This window comes from Rhamphochromis longiceps, linkage group LG3 (genome assembly GCF_057381845.1).
Source record: "Rhamphochromis longiceps isolate RC_006_pf linkage group LG3, R_longiceps_female_GT1.1, whole genome shotgun sequence".
Classification (NCBI taxonomy): domain Eukaryota; kingdom Metazoa; phylum Chordata; class Actinopteri; order Cichliformes; family Cichlidae; genus Rhamphochromis; species Rhamphochromis longiceps.
The window spans coordinates 38,431,908-38,446,112 of NC_140559.1; the positions used below are offsets into that span (position 1 = coordinate 38,431,908).

Here is a 14,205-nt window from a genome sequence, read left to right on the forward strand (position 1 = left end):
TCATATATATCTCTCCACTTGCTGTCTATCTGAGAACAAGGCACAACTTGCTATTGCACTAAACTATAATTTAATTATCCACACCTAACAACTCTTGCACTTAATCTATAATAAAATGATGACAGAAAAATGTTATAGCCCTGCCTTTAGTAGCCTCACACAGCTCCTACTGTTTCCTCCTCATGTCCTTACCAGGCATGTCTGGACAATGTTATATCAAGAGTACTAATTTAAAAAAATCCATATACATATGGATATATACGTGCTCTTTGTGAGCTCGTTCCCGGCTCGTAACCAGCGCGTTCTGCCGTCAAGAGCGATCATTGGTTAAATGTGATTATGTGACTGATGCAAGCCAGATCCTTTTATTTAGGAAAACCGTGATTAATAGTTAAATATTATTGTTGAGGACTCTGCACGCCCACACACATAATATATATATATATATATATATATATATATATACATATATATATATATATATATAGGCTGTGTAAAGATGCCCCAGAGACAATCCAGCACATAACAGCAGGGTGCAAGATGCTAGCAGGCAAGGCATACATGGAACGCCATAACCAAGTGGCCGGCATAGTGTACAGGAACATCTGTGCCGAGTATAACCTAGAAGTCCCGAGGTCAAAATGGGAGATGCCCCCAAGGGTGGTGGAGAATGACCGAGCTAAGATCCTGTGGGACTTCCAGATACAGACGGACAAAATGGTGGTGGCTAACCAACCGGACATAGTGGTGGTAGACAAACAGAAGAAGACGGCCGTAGTGATCGATGTAGCGGTTCCGAATGACAGCAATATCAGGAAGAAGGAACACGAGAAGCTGGAGAAATACCAAGGGCTCAGAGAAGAGCTCGAGAGGATGTGGAGGGTGAAGGTAACGGTGGTCCCCGTGGTAATCGGAGCACTAGGTGCGGTGACTCCCAAGCTAGGCGAGTGGCTCCAGCAGATCCCGGGAATAACATCGGAGATCTCTGTCCAGAAGAGCGCAGTCCTGGGAACAGCTAAGATACTGCGCAGGACCCTCAAGCTCCCAGGCCTCTGGTAGAGGACCCGAGCTTGAAGGATAAACCGCCCGCAGGGGCGTGCTGGGTGTTTTTTTTTTTTTATATATATATATATATATATATATATATATATAATTTTTCTTTTTTTTTTTTTAAAGTTGCCTCAACAAAAGGGCACTTTGGGCACTCATCAGCAGTGTTGGTCAAGTTACTTGAAAAAAGTAATTAATTACTTAATTACTTTTTAAAAACACGATTTACAACCTGAATAGGTAATAAAGTGATAGATCTTTCAGCCCAATTCTACTTTTTCTACATAATCCATCATACAAAATGTAATCAAATGGAAAAGTCTCTTTTTTTAACTTGTTTTATCAGTTTTAATCTTTTAACTTTACGCATCAAGCAAAAATTTAATTATATGCAACATTCTCTGAATTGAATAAATTAGTTTAACATTTAAACCTATTTTCTGCACATTCCAGCACATAGAATAAAATATTTTTTGTGTTTACACTCAGTCTTTCAAATAGATGCAAGTAAAACACAGCAGAAAATAAATAAAGTCAAAGACTCAGCGGTCCTGTTGCTCTATTTTCACCTGTAAAGCAGGACTGCGGTAGGCAAAAAAAAAAAAAAAAAAACTGCGGTAGGCGGAGGTTTACCCTGGTGCAGGTGTGCTGTGGTCAGTTGAAGAATCCGCGAGTTTCTCTGTGAGTTTCCCATTACGTGGTAGCTACTCGGTGCTTGCTTGGAAGTTTAGGGTTTTTTTTCGCTGTAAAAATAAGTTTTCTTCCCACGCACGATGGACGCTAATGTTTCTGTCACTTTTTATGGAATCAAACTCAAAGTAAGGTCAGTGCTTCCACGCTTTAAACGCTGCACGCTCATACTCTCTCCCACAATCGATATGCGATCCATTGTTGATCTGCACACAGCTGTTGTCACTAACGGCGCTCGCTTACGTCACTGTCATGAGACATTCTCGCAAAAAAAATCACAGTTTTAGTAACGCAGTAACGCAGCGTTCCTACGGGAAAGTAACAGTAATCTAATTACCGTTTTTGCAATAGTAATCCCTTACTTTACTCGTTACTTGAAAAAAGTAATCAGATTACAGTAACTCTGTTACTCCGCTCATCAGGGAAGGGGGCGGGTGCTCAAGCCCCTCTAACCCCCCCGCACGTGCCTGAAGCAAAGAAAACAGGTAAAACCTCTCCTGAAGTAAAGACACATTGAGGTGCAGCAGTTGCAGTAAAAAAAATAGGCTGTAAGGTCTGGCTGAACGAGTGCGTGTACAGGAAGTCGTACCTTCAAAACAGAGGAGAAATCCCGCACCGCTGCCTACAACACGGGACTCACGACGGGGGACATGGACCCGTACAAAGCCGCGTCATATAACGTGCGGAGGGCGGTGAAAGAGGCGAAGCAGCGCTACGGGAGGAAACTAGAGTCACAACTCCAACAGAGTGACTCTAGGAGCCTGTGGCGGGGACTAAGGACAATAACGGACTATAAAGCACCAACAACCGGTATGACGAACGCGGCCGTGACTCTGGCAGACGAGCTGAACACTTTCTATGCTCGCTTCGAGGCTGCAGCTAAGGTCTCCAACAATGCTAGTGTTAGCGGCGCTAACGGCTGCAGACAGGAAGATACTGCCAGCACCGGAAATGTGCTCGTCATCTGCGAGCATGAAGTAAGGAGAGCCTTCAGAAGAGTGAACACCAGGAAAGCAGCAGGACCAGACGGCATCCCAGGTCGTATCCTCAGAGACTGCGCATACCAGCTAGCTCCTGTGTTCACTGAGATATTCAACATCTCTTTATCTCAGTTGGTGATCCCCACATGCTTCAAAGAGTCCATCATTGTTCCTGTCCCGAAGAAACCCCACCCTGCTTCTCTCAATGACTATCGCCCTGTAGCCCTCACCTCAGTAGTGATGAAGTGCTTTGAACGCCTGGTCAGAGACTTCATCATTTCTTCACTACCAGACACACTGGACCCACTACAGTTCGCTTACCATCCAAATCGTTCCACAGACGATGCCATCTCTCATCTCCTCCACACATCACTCACTCACTTGGACACTAGAAGGGGGAATTATGTTAAAATGCTCTTCATAGACTACAGCTCTGCATTTAATACCATAATTCCCTCCACACTCACCACCAAGCTGGAGCATCTGGGACTCAGCTCATCTATGTGTCAGTGGATCTTCAACTTCCTAACTGGCAGACCACAGGCAGTAAGGATGGGCGGACATGTCTCAGCCTCCACCACTCTCAGCACTGGAGCCCCCCAGGGGTGTGTCCTGAGCCCCCTGCTGTACTCTTTGTACACATATGACTGTGTGGCCACTACCAGCTCCACCACCATCATCAAGTTTGCTGACGACACCGTCGTGGTGGGCCTGATCTCTGATAACAACGAGACGGCCTACCTGAAGGAGATTAGGAATCTGGAGAACTGGTGCCAGAGGAACAACCTCCTTCTAAACGTCAGTAAGACAAAGGAGCTGATAGTGGACTTCAGCACTAAGCAGGAGAGGAACTACCAGACCCCCGTCATCAACGAGTGCCCAGTGGAGAGAGTGGACAGCTTCAAATACCTCGGAGTTCACATCACGCAGGACCTGTCATGGTCCTGTCACATCAACACCGTGGTGAAAAAGGCCCGTCAGCGTCTCTACCACCTCAGACGCTTGAGAGACTTCCAACTGCCCTCCAAGGTGCTCAGGAACTTTTACTCCTGCACCATAGAGAGCATCCTGACGGGAAACATCTTAACCTGGTTCGGAAACAGCACCATGCAGGACAGACGAGCTCTACAGAGGGTTGTGCGGTCAGCTGAGCGCACCATCCGCTCCGAGCTCCCTGACCTGCACTCAATCTACAGCAGGCGGTGCTGGACCAAGGCCAGGAAGATCGTGAAGGACCTCAGCCATCCCAACAACAGACTGTTCTCTCTGCTGAGGTCAGGAAAGCGATTCCGCTCCCTGAAGACCAACACAGAGAGACTGAGGAGGAGCTTCTTCCCACAGGCGATACGGTCTCTCAATCACACCACCACACAGTACTGACCCACACATATGGTTCTTACACACACACTGGACTTTCTGGACATTGTTTTCACTTCATTACTTAAATCACGCTGCTGTTATTGTGTATATATTTATTTATATTTCTTCATACATTCTTATATAGTTCTATATTGTGTATTTTGTTGTACAGTTATTTTATTTTCAACTTTAATTTATATATTTTATCTTATTCTTTCCCAGTTAAATTTACCCTTCATTCTAATTTGTGTTGTACAGTTATTTCATTTTTAACCTTAATTTATATTTTATTCCTTCCTAGTTAAATTTACCCTTTTTAATTTTTCATATTTATTTCCTATCTTATTCATAGCCTTTTCCTTTTTTGTTTTCTTTAGGTCACGAGCAGTTGTCCAAGCATTTCACTGCATATCGTACTGTGTATGACTGTGTACGTGACAAATAAAATTTGAATTTGAATTTGAAATTTGAAATCTGAGAGTGGTGCATTTTCACAAGCTGTAGAAAAAGATGATAGTAATCATCAGCCATGTTTTTTATTGTATTTTTCTTAATTTTACATATAAACATTCTCATATTGTGACTTACATAATTTGGGATCCTTCTCTGCTGTTAGTGATGCTTTCGCTGCTGCAGAATTGATTTCAATGGGATCGCTTTTTGAATCTGTCACCATCTGTCAGAAAAGGTGGATAATAGTTTATAACGCATGAAGAATTTCAACACAGCTCCCTGTATTTGTCTCCTGTGATATATTGCAAACATATATGATATATGTTTGCTTCATGATGGATTCATCTAGCTCATGCTTTTCTGTGAAACATGCTCGCAGAGGGGCACGGTTCTGGCTCAACTGCAGGAGGAGGAGTGGTGCAGTGCGATGCAGAGAGTAGGTGGAGTATTTGGGACAGGGTTAGGGCTGTGCATTCCCTAATTAACCTGTGCTTATTAGGCAGTTTGCCCAGACCTGGAGATGGACACATGCCCACACAGAGGTGCTGTAGCTGATCTGCATACTTGACAGTGAGAAGCAAGAGCCACTGCTTTGAGAGAGAGAGCACCCTGAGGCCGGGCGCATCGAGAGTAGCGACTCTTTCCTCTTATAAATGTGTGTGTTCTGTAAATAAAGAGTGTGTGCCTGATGATGCTGCATCGACACGGACACAAAGTCTTGAACTACAGAAAGAAAAACAATGAACTCCAACATAAAAACTTTAAATGTCATATTTTGCTCAACCAGCAGCTTGAAGCTAAAACAGGATCCACTCATGAGTTATTTGGGTACTTCAGGCTGGATCAAAGAGCTAAATGACTTTTCCACTGATGGAGGAAAGGCAACAGATCACTCGCCCTGCACCTGTGTGGGTTTCTGCTCCTCCCCGTGCTCCTCCTTTGCTTTGGCTGCTGTTTCCTGGGCAGAAATGACTGAAAACCTTTGAGCCAGCAGTTTCACCTGAAAGATATTGAACATATTAGAAAGCCGTGATTCATTAAATGGTGTTTGGGGTGGGGGGAGGGGTGGGGGGTCATCGTAGACATGATTAAAGATTCTATATTTTGTGTATTTTAGCCTTCAGGCTCGAGCACAGGTGTTGGTCCGTGATCATGATCATGTCCCATGTTTTACATATTTGGCTCCTCCCATTAACGTATGTGTGGGTTTGTGTTGACTGTTGAGACAGGTGGAGACTGCTGATTGGCTGCTTTGAGTGCGTATTTGATGACTGGATGGACAGCAGCCTCTCAACCTCCAGCTGGCAGCCAGCAGAGAGCCAGCTGTTAACTGGGATCTTGAAATGTGAGGACTGAGCAGCAGTGAGGAATTGATTTGAGAGCCGAGAAGCTGAGAGAGCATTCTGAATTCTGTTTTCAGCTGAGTGCATTTAGGAAATAATGAATTGTAAATAAATAAATTGCTGTACATATTGAGCACCTCAAAGCCGTAAGATCCTTTTTTTCCTCCTTTTCCCCCAGTTGGAAACCGAGGTTAAAGGACTGTCAGCGCTGCTCTTTGCGTGAAAATTGTAAAAACTAAATTGCAGAAAAGGTTCTGGTAGCATAATTCACAGACCTGTCTGTAGTTATAAAATAAAAAGTTTAAAATATATGACCTCCTTCACGTTTTCCAAAAACATCCAGTGGGCCAGATTGAAGTCTTTGCCAGGCCCATACAGGACCCTGGCCCTTATGTTTGACAGCCCTGTTCTAGGTTATCCCTAACTTGGGAATGTAGTAGAGGATATAAGCAGTGTTGGGGAGTAACGGAATACATGTACCGCCGTTACGTATTTAGAATACAAAATATGAGTAACTGTATTCCGTTATAGTTACCGTTTAAAAAGGTGGTATTCAGAATACAGTTACTTTGTTGAAATAAATGGATTACACTGCGGTACTTTCCTGTTTCATTTTGTCGCGGGTCAGGACTGTTTGGGTTTTGTTTGACAGCTACGTTCTTTCGTTCCAGGCGGCAGCGTTACGGTTGCCATGGTTACAGGGCGACGCTCTCTCTCTCTTTCTGCGACTGTGTGTTTCCTGGGTGAGAGAGCGCCTTTTCGTTGTTGTTGTTGTGCTAAGCTAACAGGCAGAATGCTACAGTCCGTGTTGCAGGGAGAATGCACTGCCATACACGTTATGTGTCTGTGAGCGCGAGGAGGGAGAAAAAGGGGAGTGGAAAGGTTGGAGTTGTCGTCGAGGAAAAACGGGAGCTGGAAGCATGTAAATATAATAATAACCACTGCAGCCAAGAAGAGTGCCTGACGAGCCCAGTTGTAATTAAGCTATTAAGACTCGACTGTACACCATGTTCGTGTTTTCCTCCGAAAACAATAAGTTCCGTTGGAGCAGCCTTTCAACGCCTCTCTCTGTCTCTCACAAGAAAAGTTGATCCACACAACAAAGTAAAGCTATTTTTCGGCTACGAGCCGACAGGGACCCCGCTGTATTAGTCAGAGGTCCCTTTACTACAGTTCGGAGTCGCGGACCTTCAGTAATAGTAATAAATCACACAGCAATAGTACATTCACGTTGTTGTAAAAAGCACGATAATATATTAAGTAATCCAAAGTATTCAGAATACGTTACTGTCATTGAGTAACGTAACGGAATACGTTACAGAATACATTTTGGGGCATGTATTCTGTATTCTGTAACGGAATACATTTTAAAAGTAACCTTCCCAACACTGGATATAAGAGGGTGTTCTACCTGAGATGGTTTTTGGTTGGCTCCGTGTTTCTCCTTTGTTGAAATCAGCGTTTCCTTGGCTGAAAACATGCGGGCGAGTTCCTTCACCTGAAAAAACATCCATAGCGACAACCAAACTCAAGCATTCCCATCAGAACGCTCTGCAGTGTCACAACTGTGAGTGAGAGATATGGAAGACTCTGTACCTTCACACCAGTGGAGAGTTCAGCCTCTGCAGCGCGATCCACTGCAAACACAAACACAACAGCTACATCATTGAGCATGAATGCATTAGCCTGAAATCATAGAGGGGCACCTCAGTGTCAACTATATATATGTTTAATTTTGTGTAATAAGCTAGGATATTTATAAGTAGAGCTATTTTGTTATATGTTGTAATATTTCATTTAGTTGAGTTAGTTACTCTTACTGTCTTGGGGCACATCATTTCCTGTGGGATTAATAAAGTATTCTGATTCTGAATGTTTATCGCCTGAACCATACGATCACATACACTGTGTTGGATTGTCCTTCGGTGAGACGTCCGCTGCTGCAGGACTTGTTTGTGTGTTTGCACTCATTACATCTGAAACGTTCTGTCAAAAAACGAGAGGATCGCTGTTAAAATTTGAGACATTTCAGAGTACAAACTGTACCTCAAACATTTGTAAGATGTTTTCAACGACAATGCTTAAAAAGTCTTAGATTAAAAGTGCAAATGTAGCTAAACTAATTAGATTAATTCTGATCAGGTGCCGTTGGTGACTACATGCTACAGCTTCCTGTTTACCTCTGGTCTGCAGGCTCTGACTTCACAGTTCTTCCCCTCTGTCATCTGAAGTTTTGGCTGTAATTCAGCTTTGAACCTCTCCAGCCTTTCCTTGAATAAAGCCGAATGCTTCTTCTTCGGCGGGACCGGAGGTGGTGCTGTCGGGTGGTCTCTGGCTGATTTGCTTGCCTGGAGGTTTAAAATTGAAACATTTGCCGTAACGTTCAAAACAACCAGAAATAAAGTGAATGAATAAAATAATGTTCCTAGTATACGTCACAAGAGGCTCAATTTTATAAAAGAAAGGACTACACTGGCTTAAAAACATGCATAAAGCTCATTCATCACTTAAAGGGGGAGCTACTTTTTTTGTTACAGTGGTGGATGTTCATTGTAGATACGGTCGAATTTTCTGGCAATTCATATTTCAGGCCTTAACGGGTTAAAGGTCATCAGTCTAATGTGTTAAATTGCAGTACCTGTGAAAATGTTTGATTCTGTGTGTGATTTTCCTCAGCTTGGCCTGCTGGTGCTGGGTTTGTGGTTGCTGGACTCATCATCTGCAAGATGTTATGCACTGTAATGCAAATGTTGACTGCTAATGGCTAAAATTTGACTAAATGCCTGAACAAAGGTCGGCCTCGTACAGTCTATTCAATACCTGTCTCTGATCCTTCGTCTCTTTCTTTTCTAGCAGCTCTGCTGTTTCCGGTTCTCGAGTACTTGGAGGTTCTCCGACAGATCTTCTAACCTGAAACATTTTTAGAGAAACACATGTTATTCTTGTTTTACCAAAACACTGCTTCATGACACCAAACTCTGGTGGTTTGTTACACAAGCCGAAACATTTCTTTGAGAAAGTCACAGGACTCTACCTTCAAACCTGTGGAGAATTCCTGCTGCTGGTCACTGGTGGCTCTTTGGAAAGATGGTTGTGAGGTTGGGGGTGCTGTGAGGAAAAAAGGATTGCTTTAATGTTTTTTTTCCCAGACAAATTTTTTAATTTGCTACATGCATGTTAATTATGATGATCATGATGCCAAATTATTTTTTAAAAATAATTTGTCTTGAATAAACTTTATTTCTTTGGTCACACATACGTGATTTTGGCTTCTCCTTGATTTTGGCTGCTGGTGTTGCATAGTCTGCAGATGGGTCAATGTTTATATATCCTGTCATTGCACTACTGTCTACTGCCTAAGAGAGACAAAACGTTTCTTAAACTGAAGAAACATGTGTAAAACCTAAAGTCCTAAGGTCTAAAACAGTGACATACATGTGATAATGGTTGTTGCTTTATTTGTTCCTCCTTAGATTGGATTACATTTCCTGGGTATGGTGGTGCTGAAGGCTCCCTGGCAGGTGCAGTCACCTGTAAAATATGGATTCCATTTACATGCTGCTGTTTACTCATTTTAAAGTACTATGAATGGATCCATTGTACCTGTGGAAGGGTGGGGAACTCGTAAAGTTGATGGTCTGACTTTGAGTTATTGGCTCTTTGGGTGGAGCGTTGTGCAGAAGCTGCTGTAAAAAGATCATAGTTCCAGCTTTCGCTTCTATTCAAAGTCATACTCTTAGATCGTAGCTCTGTACACACCTGATTCGTATTCATCCTCTCTGAACGTTGCTGCAGAGCTGTTACTGCTGCTTGTCTTTGCTGGTCCTGGTGAATTCTGTCAGGTTAAAATGAAACTATTTGAAAACTAGCTGCCGTTATTGAAGACTTTTTACTATAGAATGAATGAAAAAACAACAGCCACGCTAACTGCTCATTGATGCTGTCAAAGAGTAGACTAAGATGGGCTACATGCATGTTAATTATGATGATCATGATGCCAGCTTGGCTAACATTTGCTGCTTAGCATTAAAGACAAAGTACATGAGAATGATGTGATTAGTTGGTTTGGTGCTGGACAGTCCTTCACCAAACTCTTCCTCTGAGGGATGTTCTGCAGTCAGTAACTGTACTATAAATGTGAGATGTTAAAGATTAAATACTAAAACAAAGGTTCTGCTTCAAGCAGCCCGTCTGGTACCTGTGTTTGATCCTTCCTCTCTTGATTTTTGAGCATCACTGCTGCTTCCAGGGGAACCTGAAACATAGAAAAAGAAAACACAGCTTCTTCCTCTTTTTCAAACCACAGCGCTACGTGATACCAAACTCTGCTGTTTTAGCGCACAAGCTGGAACACTTAGAGAAAATCACCGCACTCTACCTCCTGCTGCTGAACGCTGGTGGCTCTTTGGAAAGATGGTTGTGGGGTTGCTAGTGCTATAATAAAAAGGAGGGTTTTTTCAGACAGGTTAAAAAAAAACATCTTCTTTTGTATACATTTTGTTAATTTCTTTGTTTATACATACGTGACTTGGGCTCCTCCTTGATTTTGGTTGTTGTTGTTGGATAGTCTGCACAGCAGTCAATGCTCAGATATCCTGCCACTTCTCTACTGTCTTCTGTCTAAGAGAGACAAAAAGTTACTTAAACTGGAAAAAACAAAATACAATAACCTTAAAATCTAAAAAAGTGAGGCACCTGTGAAAATGTTTGCTGCTTCACTTTTTTCTTCTTAGGCCTGACTATGTTTCCTGGGTATGATGGTGCTGAAGGCTGCCTGGCAGGTCTGTTCATCTGAAAAATATTGATTCCACTGACATATTTAATCACTTTAAAGTTATTTGAGCAGATATTTCCATCCTGAATCTAAATAGCAAAATACAATTTAAAAAAAAAAAGGCAATGCTAAATCTTAAACTGTATTACCTGCTTTTCCCGGTGTTTTACCGTAGCTGGGACTGATTATGTGGTTGTTTAAAGAAGTCAAGGATAACTAAAACACAAAAGCTACACTTCAAACAATCTGTTTTGTACCTGTGTTTGCTCCCTGCTGTCTTTTTTCATAGGCAGCACTGTTTGTTCCCGTGGTGGAGGAGTTGGAGGCAAGGATCTTTGTACCTGACATACAGAAAACACTTTAATTCCAGTGATATTGCACTTTAAAAAAAGCGTCAGCAGTAAACTTTGGTGGTTTGTCACATGCTTAAGCATTATTTAGCAAAAAACCACAGTACCTCTAAACCAGGGGGGAACTCCTGCAGCAGGCGACGGCTGGCTCTTTGGAAAGATGGCTGTGGAGTTGTGTGAAGTGCTGTAATTAAGAGCAGATGATTTTTTATCACACTTTTTTAATCTATTCCTAATGATTTGAACAAAGCTTGTCTTGAATAAACTGTAACACTTAATTCTTTGTTTGTACTTACGTGATTTGGGCTCCTGCTTGATTTTGGTTGCTGTTGTTGCATAGTCTCTACAGAGGTCAACACTCAGGTATTCTACCATCGTGCTGCTGTTTTCTATCTAAAAGATAGAAAACAGTTCTTCGTTTAAACTTTCTTTTAAAGTTTAAAAGAAAAATATCTTAACTTGTAAAAACAAAAAGGTACCTGTGATAATGTTTTCTGCTTTACTTTTTTCTCCTTAGGCCTGACTACATTTCCTGGGTATGGTGGTGCTGAAGGCTCCCTGGCAGGCCTGCTCACCTAAAAAGTATTGATTACATTTATATGTTACTGTTTACTCACTTTAAAATTGGCCGACTATTAACTCTAACTATCATTATTAACGATAACTGTAGTACCTGTGGAAGGGTGGAGTGTTCCTGCAGCTGATGCTGCGACTTTCTGGCTCTTTGGGAGTAGTGCTGTGTATATGCAGAAGCTGCTGTAAGTAAGAACACAGCTCCATGTTAGCCTCCACATTTTGTTGTATGAGAATCATGTTTTTACTAAATTCTAACTGCGTACATACTCAGTTTGTATTCTTCCTTGAATATGGCCGTTGCTCCAGAGTTGGCATAGCCGTACACGCTTGGTGACTCTGGAAAATTCTGTCAGGTTGACGGATAAAGTTGAGAAAAAGTTGATATGTAATGAAAACACTAACATGGAAGTTTTTGTACAGTGATCAAAAGTAACACAGCCAGCTAGGAGCATTTAGGGGGATCTGCAAGTTACTACACTTTCGGTGACCTTGATTATCAAAATGTCGGGGTCGTCTGTTCACCACGTGATTTAACGAAACATCAAGCAACTAAAGTCATTAAGTCATCCTTTACTTTTATAAATTATTATTTTGTTATTTTTCATTCTGAAAAAAAGAAAAGGTGGTGGTGGTGGACAAAGCTTAAAGTGCTTCCTGTCACTCATTTATTGGCCTAAAAAGCAAACTCATACCTCTTCCTTTACAGTCGCCTTCTTAGCTGGTTTCCAGTATTCCGTGTCCTCCTCCCACTGATTTTTCCAGTTGTACTGCTCCTTTTGGGGGATCCTCACTCCCTTTGGTGTGCATCCCATCTTCCCCTGGTGAATTCTTAAACCCTGGTAAGTCGTAACTTTATTCCATCCGCAGTGACAAACCTGGAGGCTCAGGTTTGAATATTCTGTTGTTTCTGTTTGTCACATAATTCAAGAGTCAAATGAAGATTTTAAATAGTCTTAAGCAAAAATAGAAATTTATAGCAATGAAAATGATTTTTTTTTAACAAATTCCGGTTTGGTTTGCTTTAATCTGCTGATACCTGAGGCATAATATACGTCCCACGGCATTCCTGAGGAAAACGAAAGGTGACCTTCCGTGTTTTTATGGTAGGTGCCAGGTTATGGAGGAAATCCAGGAGAATGACGCTCCCTCAGTAATAGACGTTTGAACCATGTATTCCAGCCCTAACCCTAACCACAACTTTACTGATGTTAGATAGTGTTAGATAGTAAAATAAAGGTACATGTGTAGATTCATTCCAAACAGTTCTCATGTTTCCTCATTTTTCTCATGATATAGGGATGTGTTGGGTGCCCGGAAGCGTAATATGATTTGTCACCTAGCGTAAAATGTTACACTTTGGGAGTGAGAACATGTTGGATCAGGTCTTTTCCTATTGGGGTGTTTTTATCAGTTTGAAAGAAAAGTTATAATCTTGAAGTCACACAACATAATATTTAAAAAACAAACAAACCTACCAATCTTGAAAGAGGTGCAGACATCTAGCCTGAGGTCCATTTGAGTTTTTGTGTGTCCCACATAGCTCTGTGTGTAATGCTGTGGAGGGTCTGAAACCCTCACACCCTTCGGGGTGCATCCCATCTTCCCCTGGTGAATTCTCAGGCCCTGGTAAGTTGTCACTTTGGACCATCCGCAGGAGTGACAAACCTGGAGCTCCATTTTTGCTGCGTGTCTGCATTACACACACAACAAAAGACACACAGAGGATGCTGTGTGACTTCCTTTTTTGCTCTCAAAATAACTGTGCTGACTGCACAGAGTGATTCACGAAACACTATCAAGAACGTAAATAAGTGACTTATGTATGTATGTATGTATGTATATATATGTATATATTGTACTATTCTTAGTTAGCGTATTGTCTGTCTTGTCTTAATGTTGGTTTAAAATGGAGCACTGTAACAAAAAATAATTTCCCCCAGGGATCAATAAAGTATTCTGATTCTGATTCTGAAACTTTCTGTGATTGTTATTACAGTGTTCATTTTACCTCAAATGTGAGAACAGTTATCTTTTACCATTTTCTTGTGTTGTGCGCACAAAAACTATGATTTTTTTTTTTTCTTTTCAAAATGTGCATTAACATCTGGATCATCATATAAACATTTAAAAACATCCAAGCTACAACAGCTGCAGCGGCTCAGGTAGCGAAAGTGACAAGCTTCCCTTTATCCACAGCTGCTGCGGGTCCATCTTTTCTACTGTAAGTCGTCACTTCCCTAATATTAGAAAACTAAATTTTTAATTGCTAATATTATTTACCTAACTGGCTTGTGTTGGTTGCAGACCTACTGCATTAAAAGCAGCAGGCTGGCATCAAAAGGCAGCCACTGGGTTGTCTTCCAGGTAACTGTCTGATGATAGACAACAGGAAAGCACCGTAAAACATCAGTTTCATTACTTCCCTTTTCAATTTTGACGTGACTACAGCGAAACCTCTACGTGTGTCTTCTCCATCACCTACTTCTATCATAGTTTAAACAAACTAAATAATAATAATAATAACAATAAAGTAGTCAATTCTACTTTTTTAAAAATTGATTACAATTCCTGGAGTGCGTTAGATATCCATTTGTAGCATCACACCGAAATAAGCTGTGACTTGATGACGT

The 14,205-nt window shown here is 41.7% G+C and overlaps 2 protein-coding genes across 6 annotated transcripts in view; both read right to left on the reverse strand.

Annotated features, from left to right (window-relative positions):
• Positions 1-14,205, reverse strand: part of LOC146674525 (E3 ubiquitin-protein ligase TRIM21-like) — a 29,109-nt gene that overhangs the window by 9,192 nt on the left and 5,712 nt on the right. The gene's annotated exons all lie outside the window — the stretch shown is intronic.
• Positions 6,867-13,922, reverse strand: LOC146674527 (uncharacterized). Of its 5 annotated transcripts, none has more exons than XM_085396491.1 (24): positions 13,856-13,922; positions 13,051-13,265; positions 12,268-12,482; positions 11,843-11,921; positions 11,673-11,755; positions 11,479-11,574; positions 11,296-11,392; positions 11,107-11,183; positions 10,907-10,990; positions 10,571-10,666; positions 10,399-10,495; positions 10,254-10,309; positions 10,074-10,130; positions 9,635-9,710; positions 9,479-9,558; positions 9,311-9,406; positions 9,135-9,231; positions 8,910-8,983; positions 8,696-8,785; positions 8,514-8,594; positions 8,056-8,223; positions 7,780-7,861; positions 7,472-7,512; positions 6,867-7,373 (listed from the first exon to the last, which is right to left on the reverse strand). In XM_085396491.1, exons 2-24 carry the CDS (start codon positions 13,250-13,252, stop codon positions 7,191-7,193), a joined length of 2,307 nt encoding a protein of 768 aa, XP_085252617.1. In that variant the 5' UTR covers positions 13,253-13,265; positions 13,856-13,922; the 3' UTR covers positions 6,867-7,190. The 5 variants fall into 5 exon arrangements, with proteins under 5 accessions (XP_085252617.1, XP_085252609.1, XP_085252640.1 ...); XM_085396483.1 differs by having other exon boundaries at positions 9,479-9,561; XM_085396514.1 differs by lacking the exon at positions 13,856-13,922 and adding an exon at positions 12,612-12,762 and having other exon boundaries at positions 9,479-9,561; positions 13,051-13,114.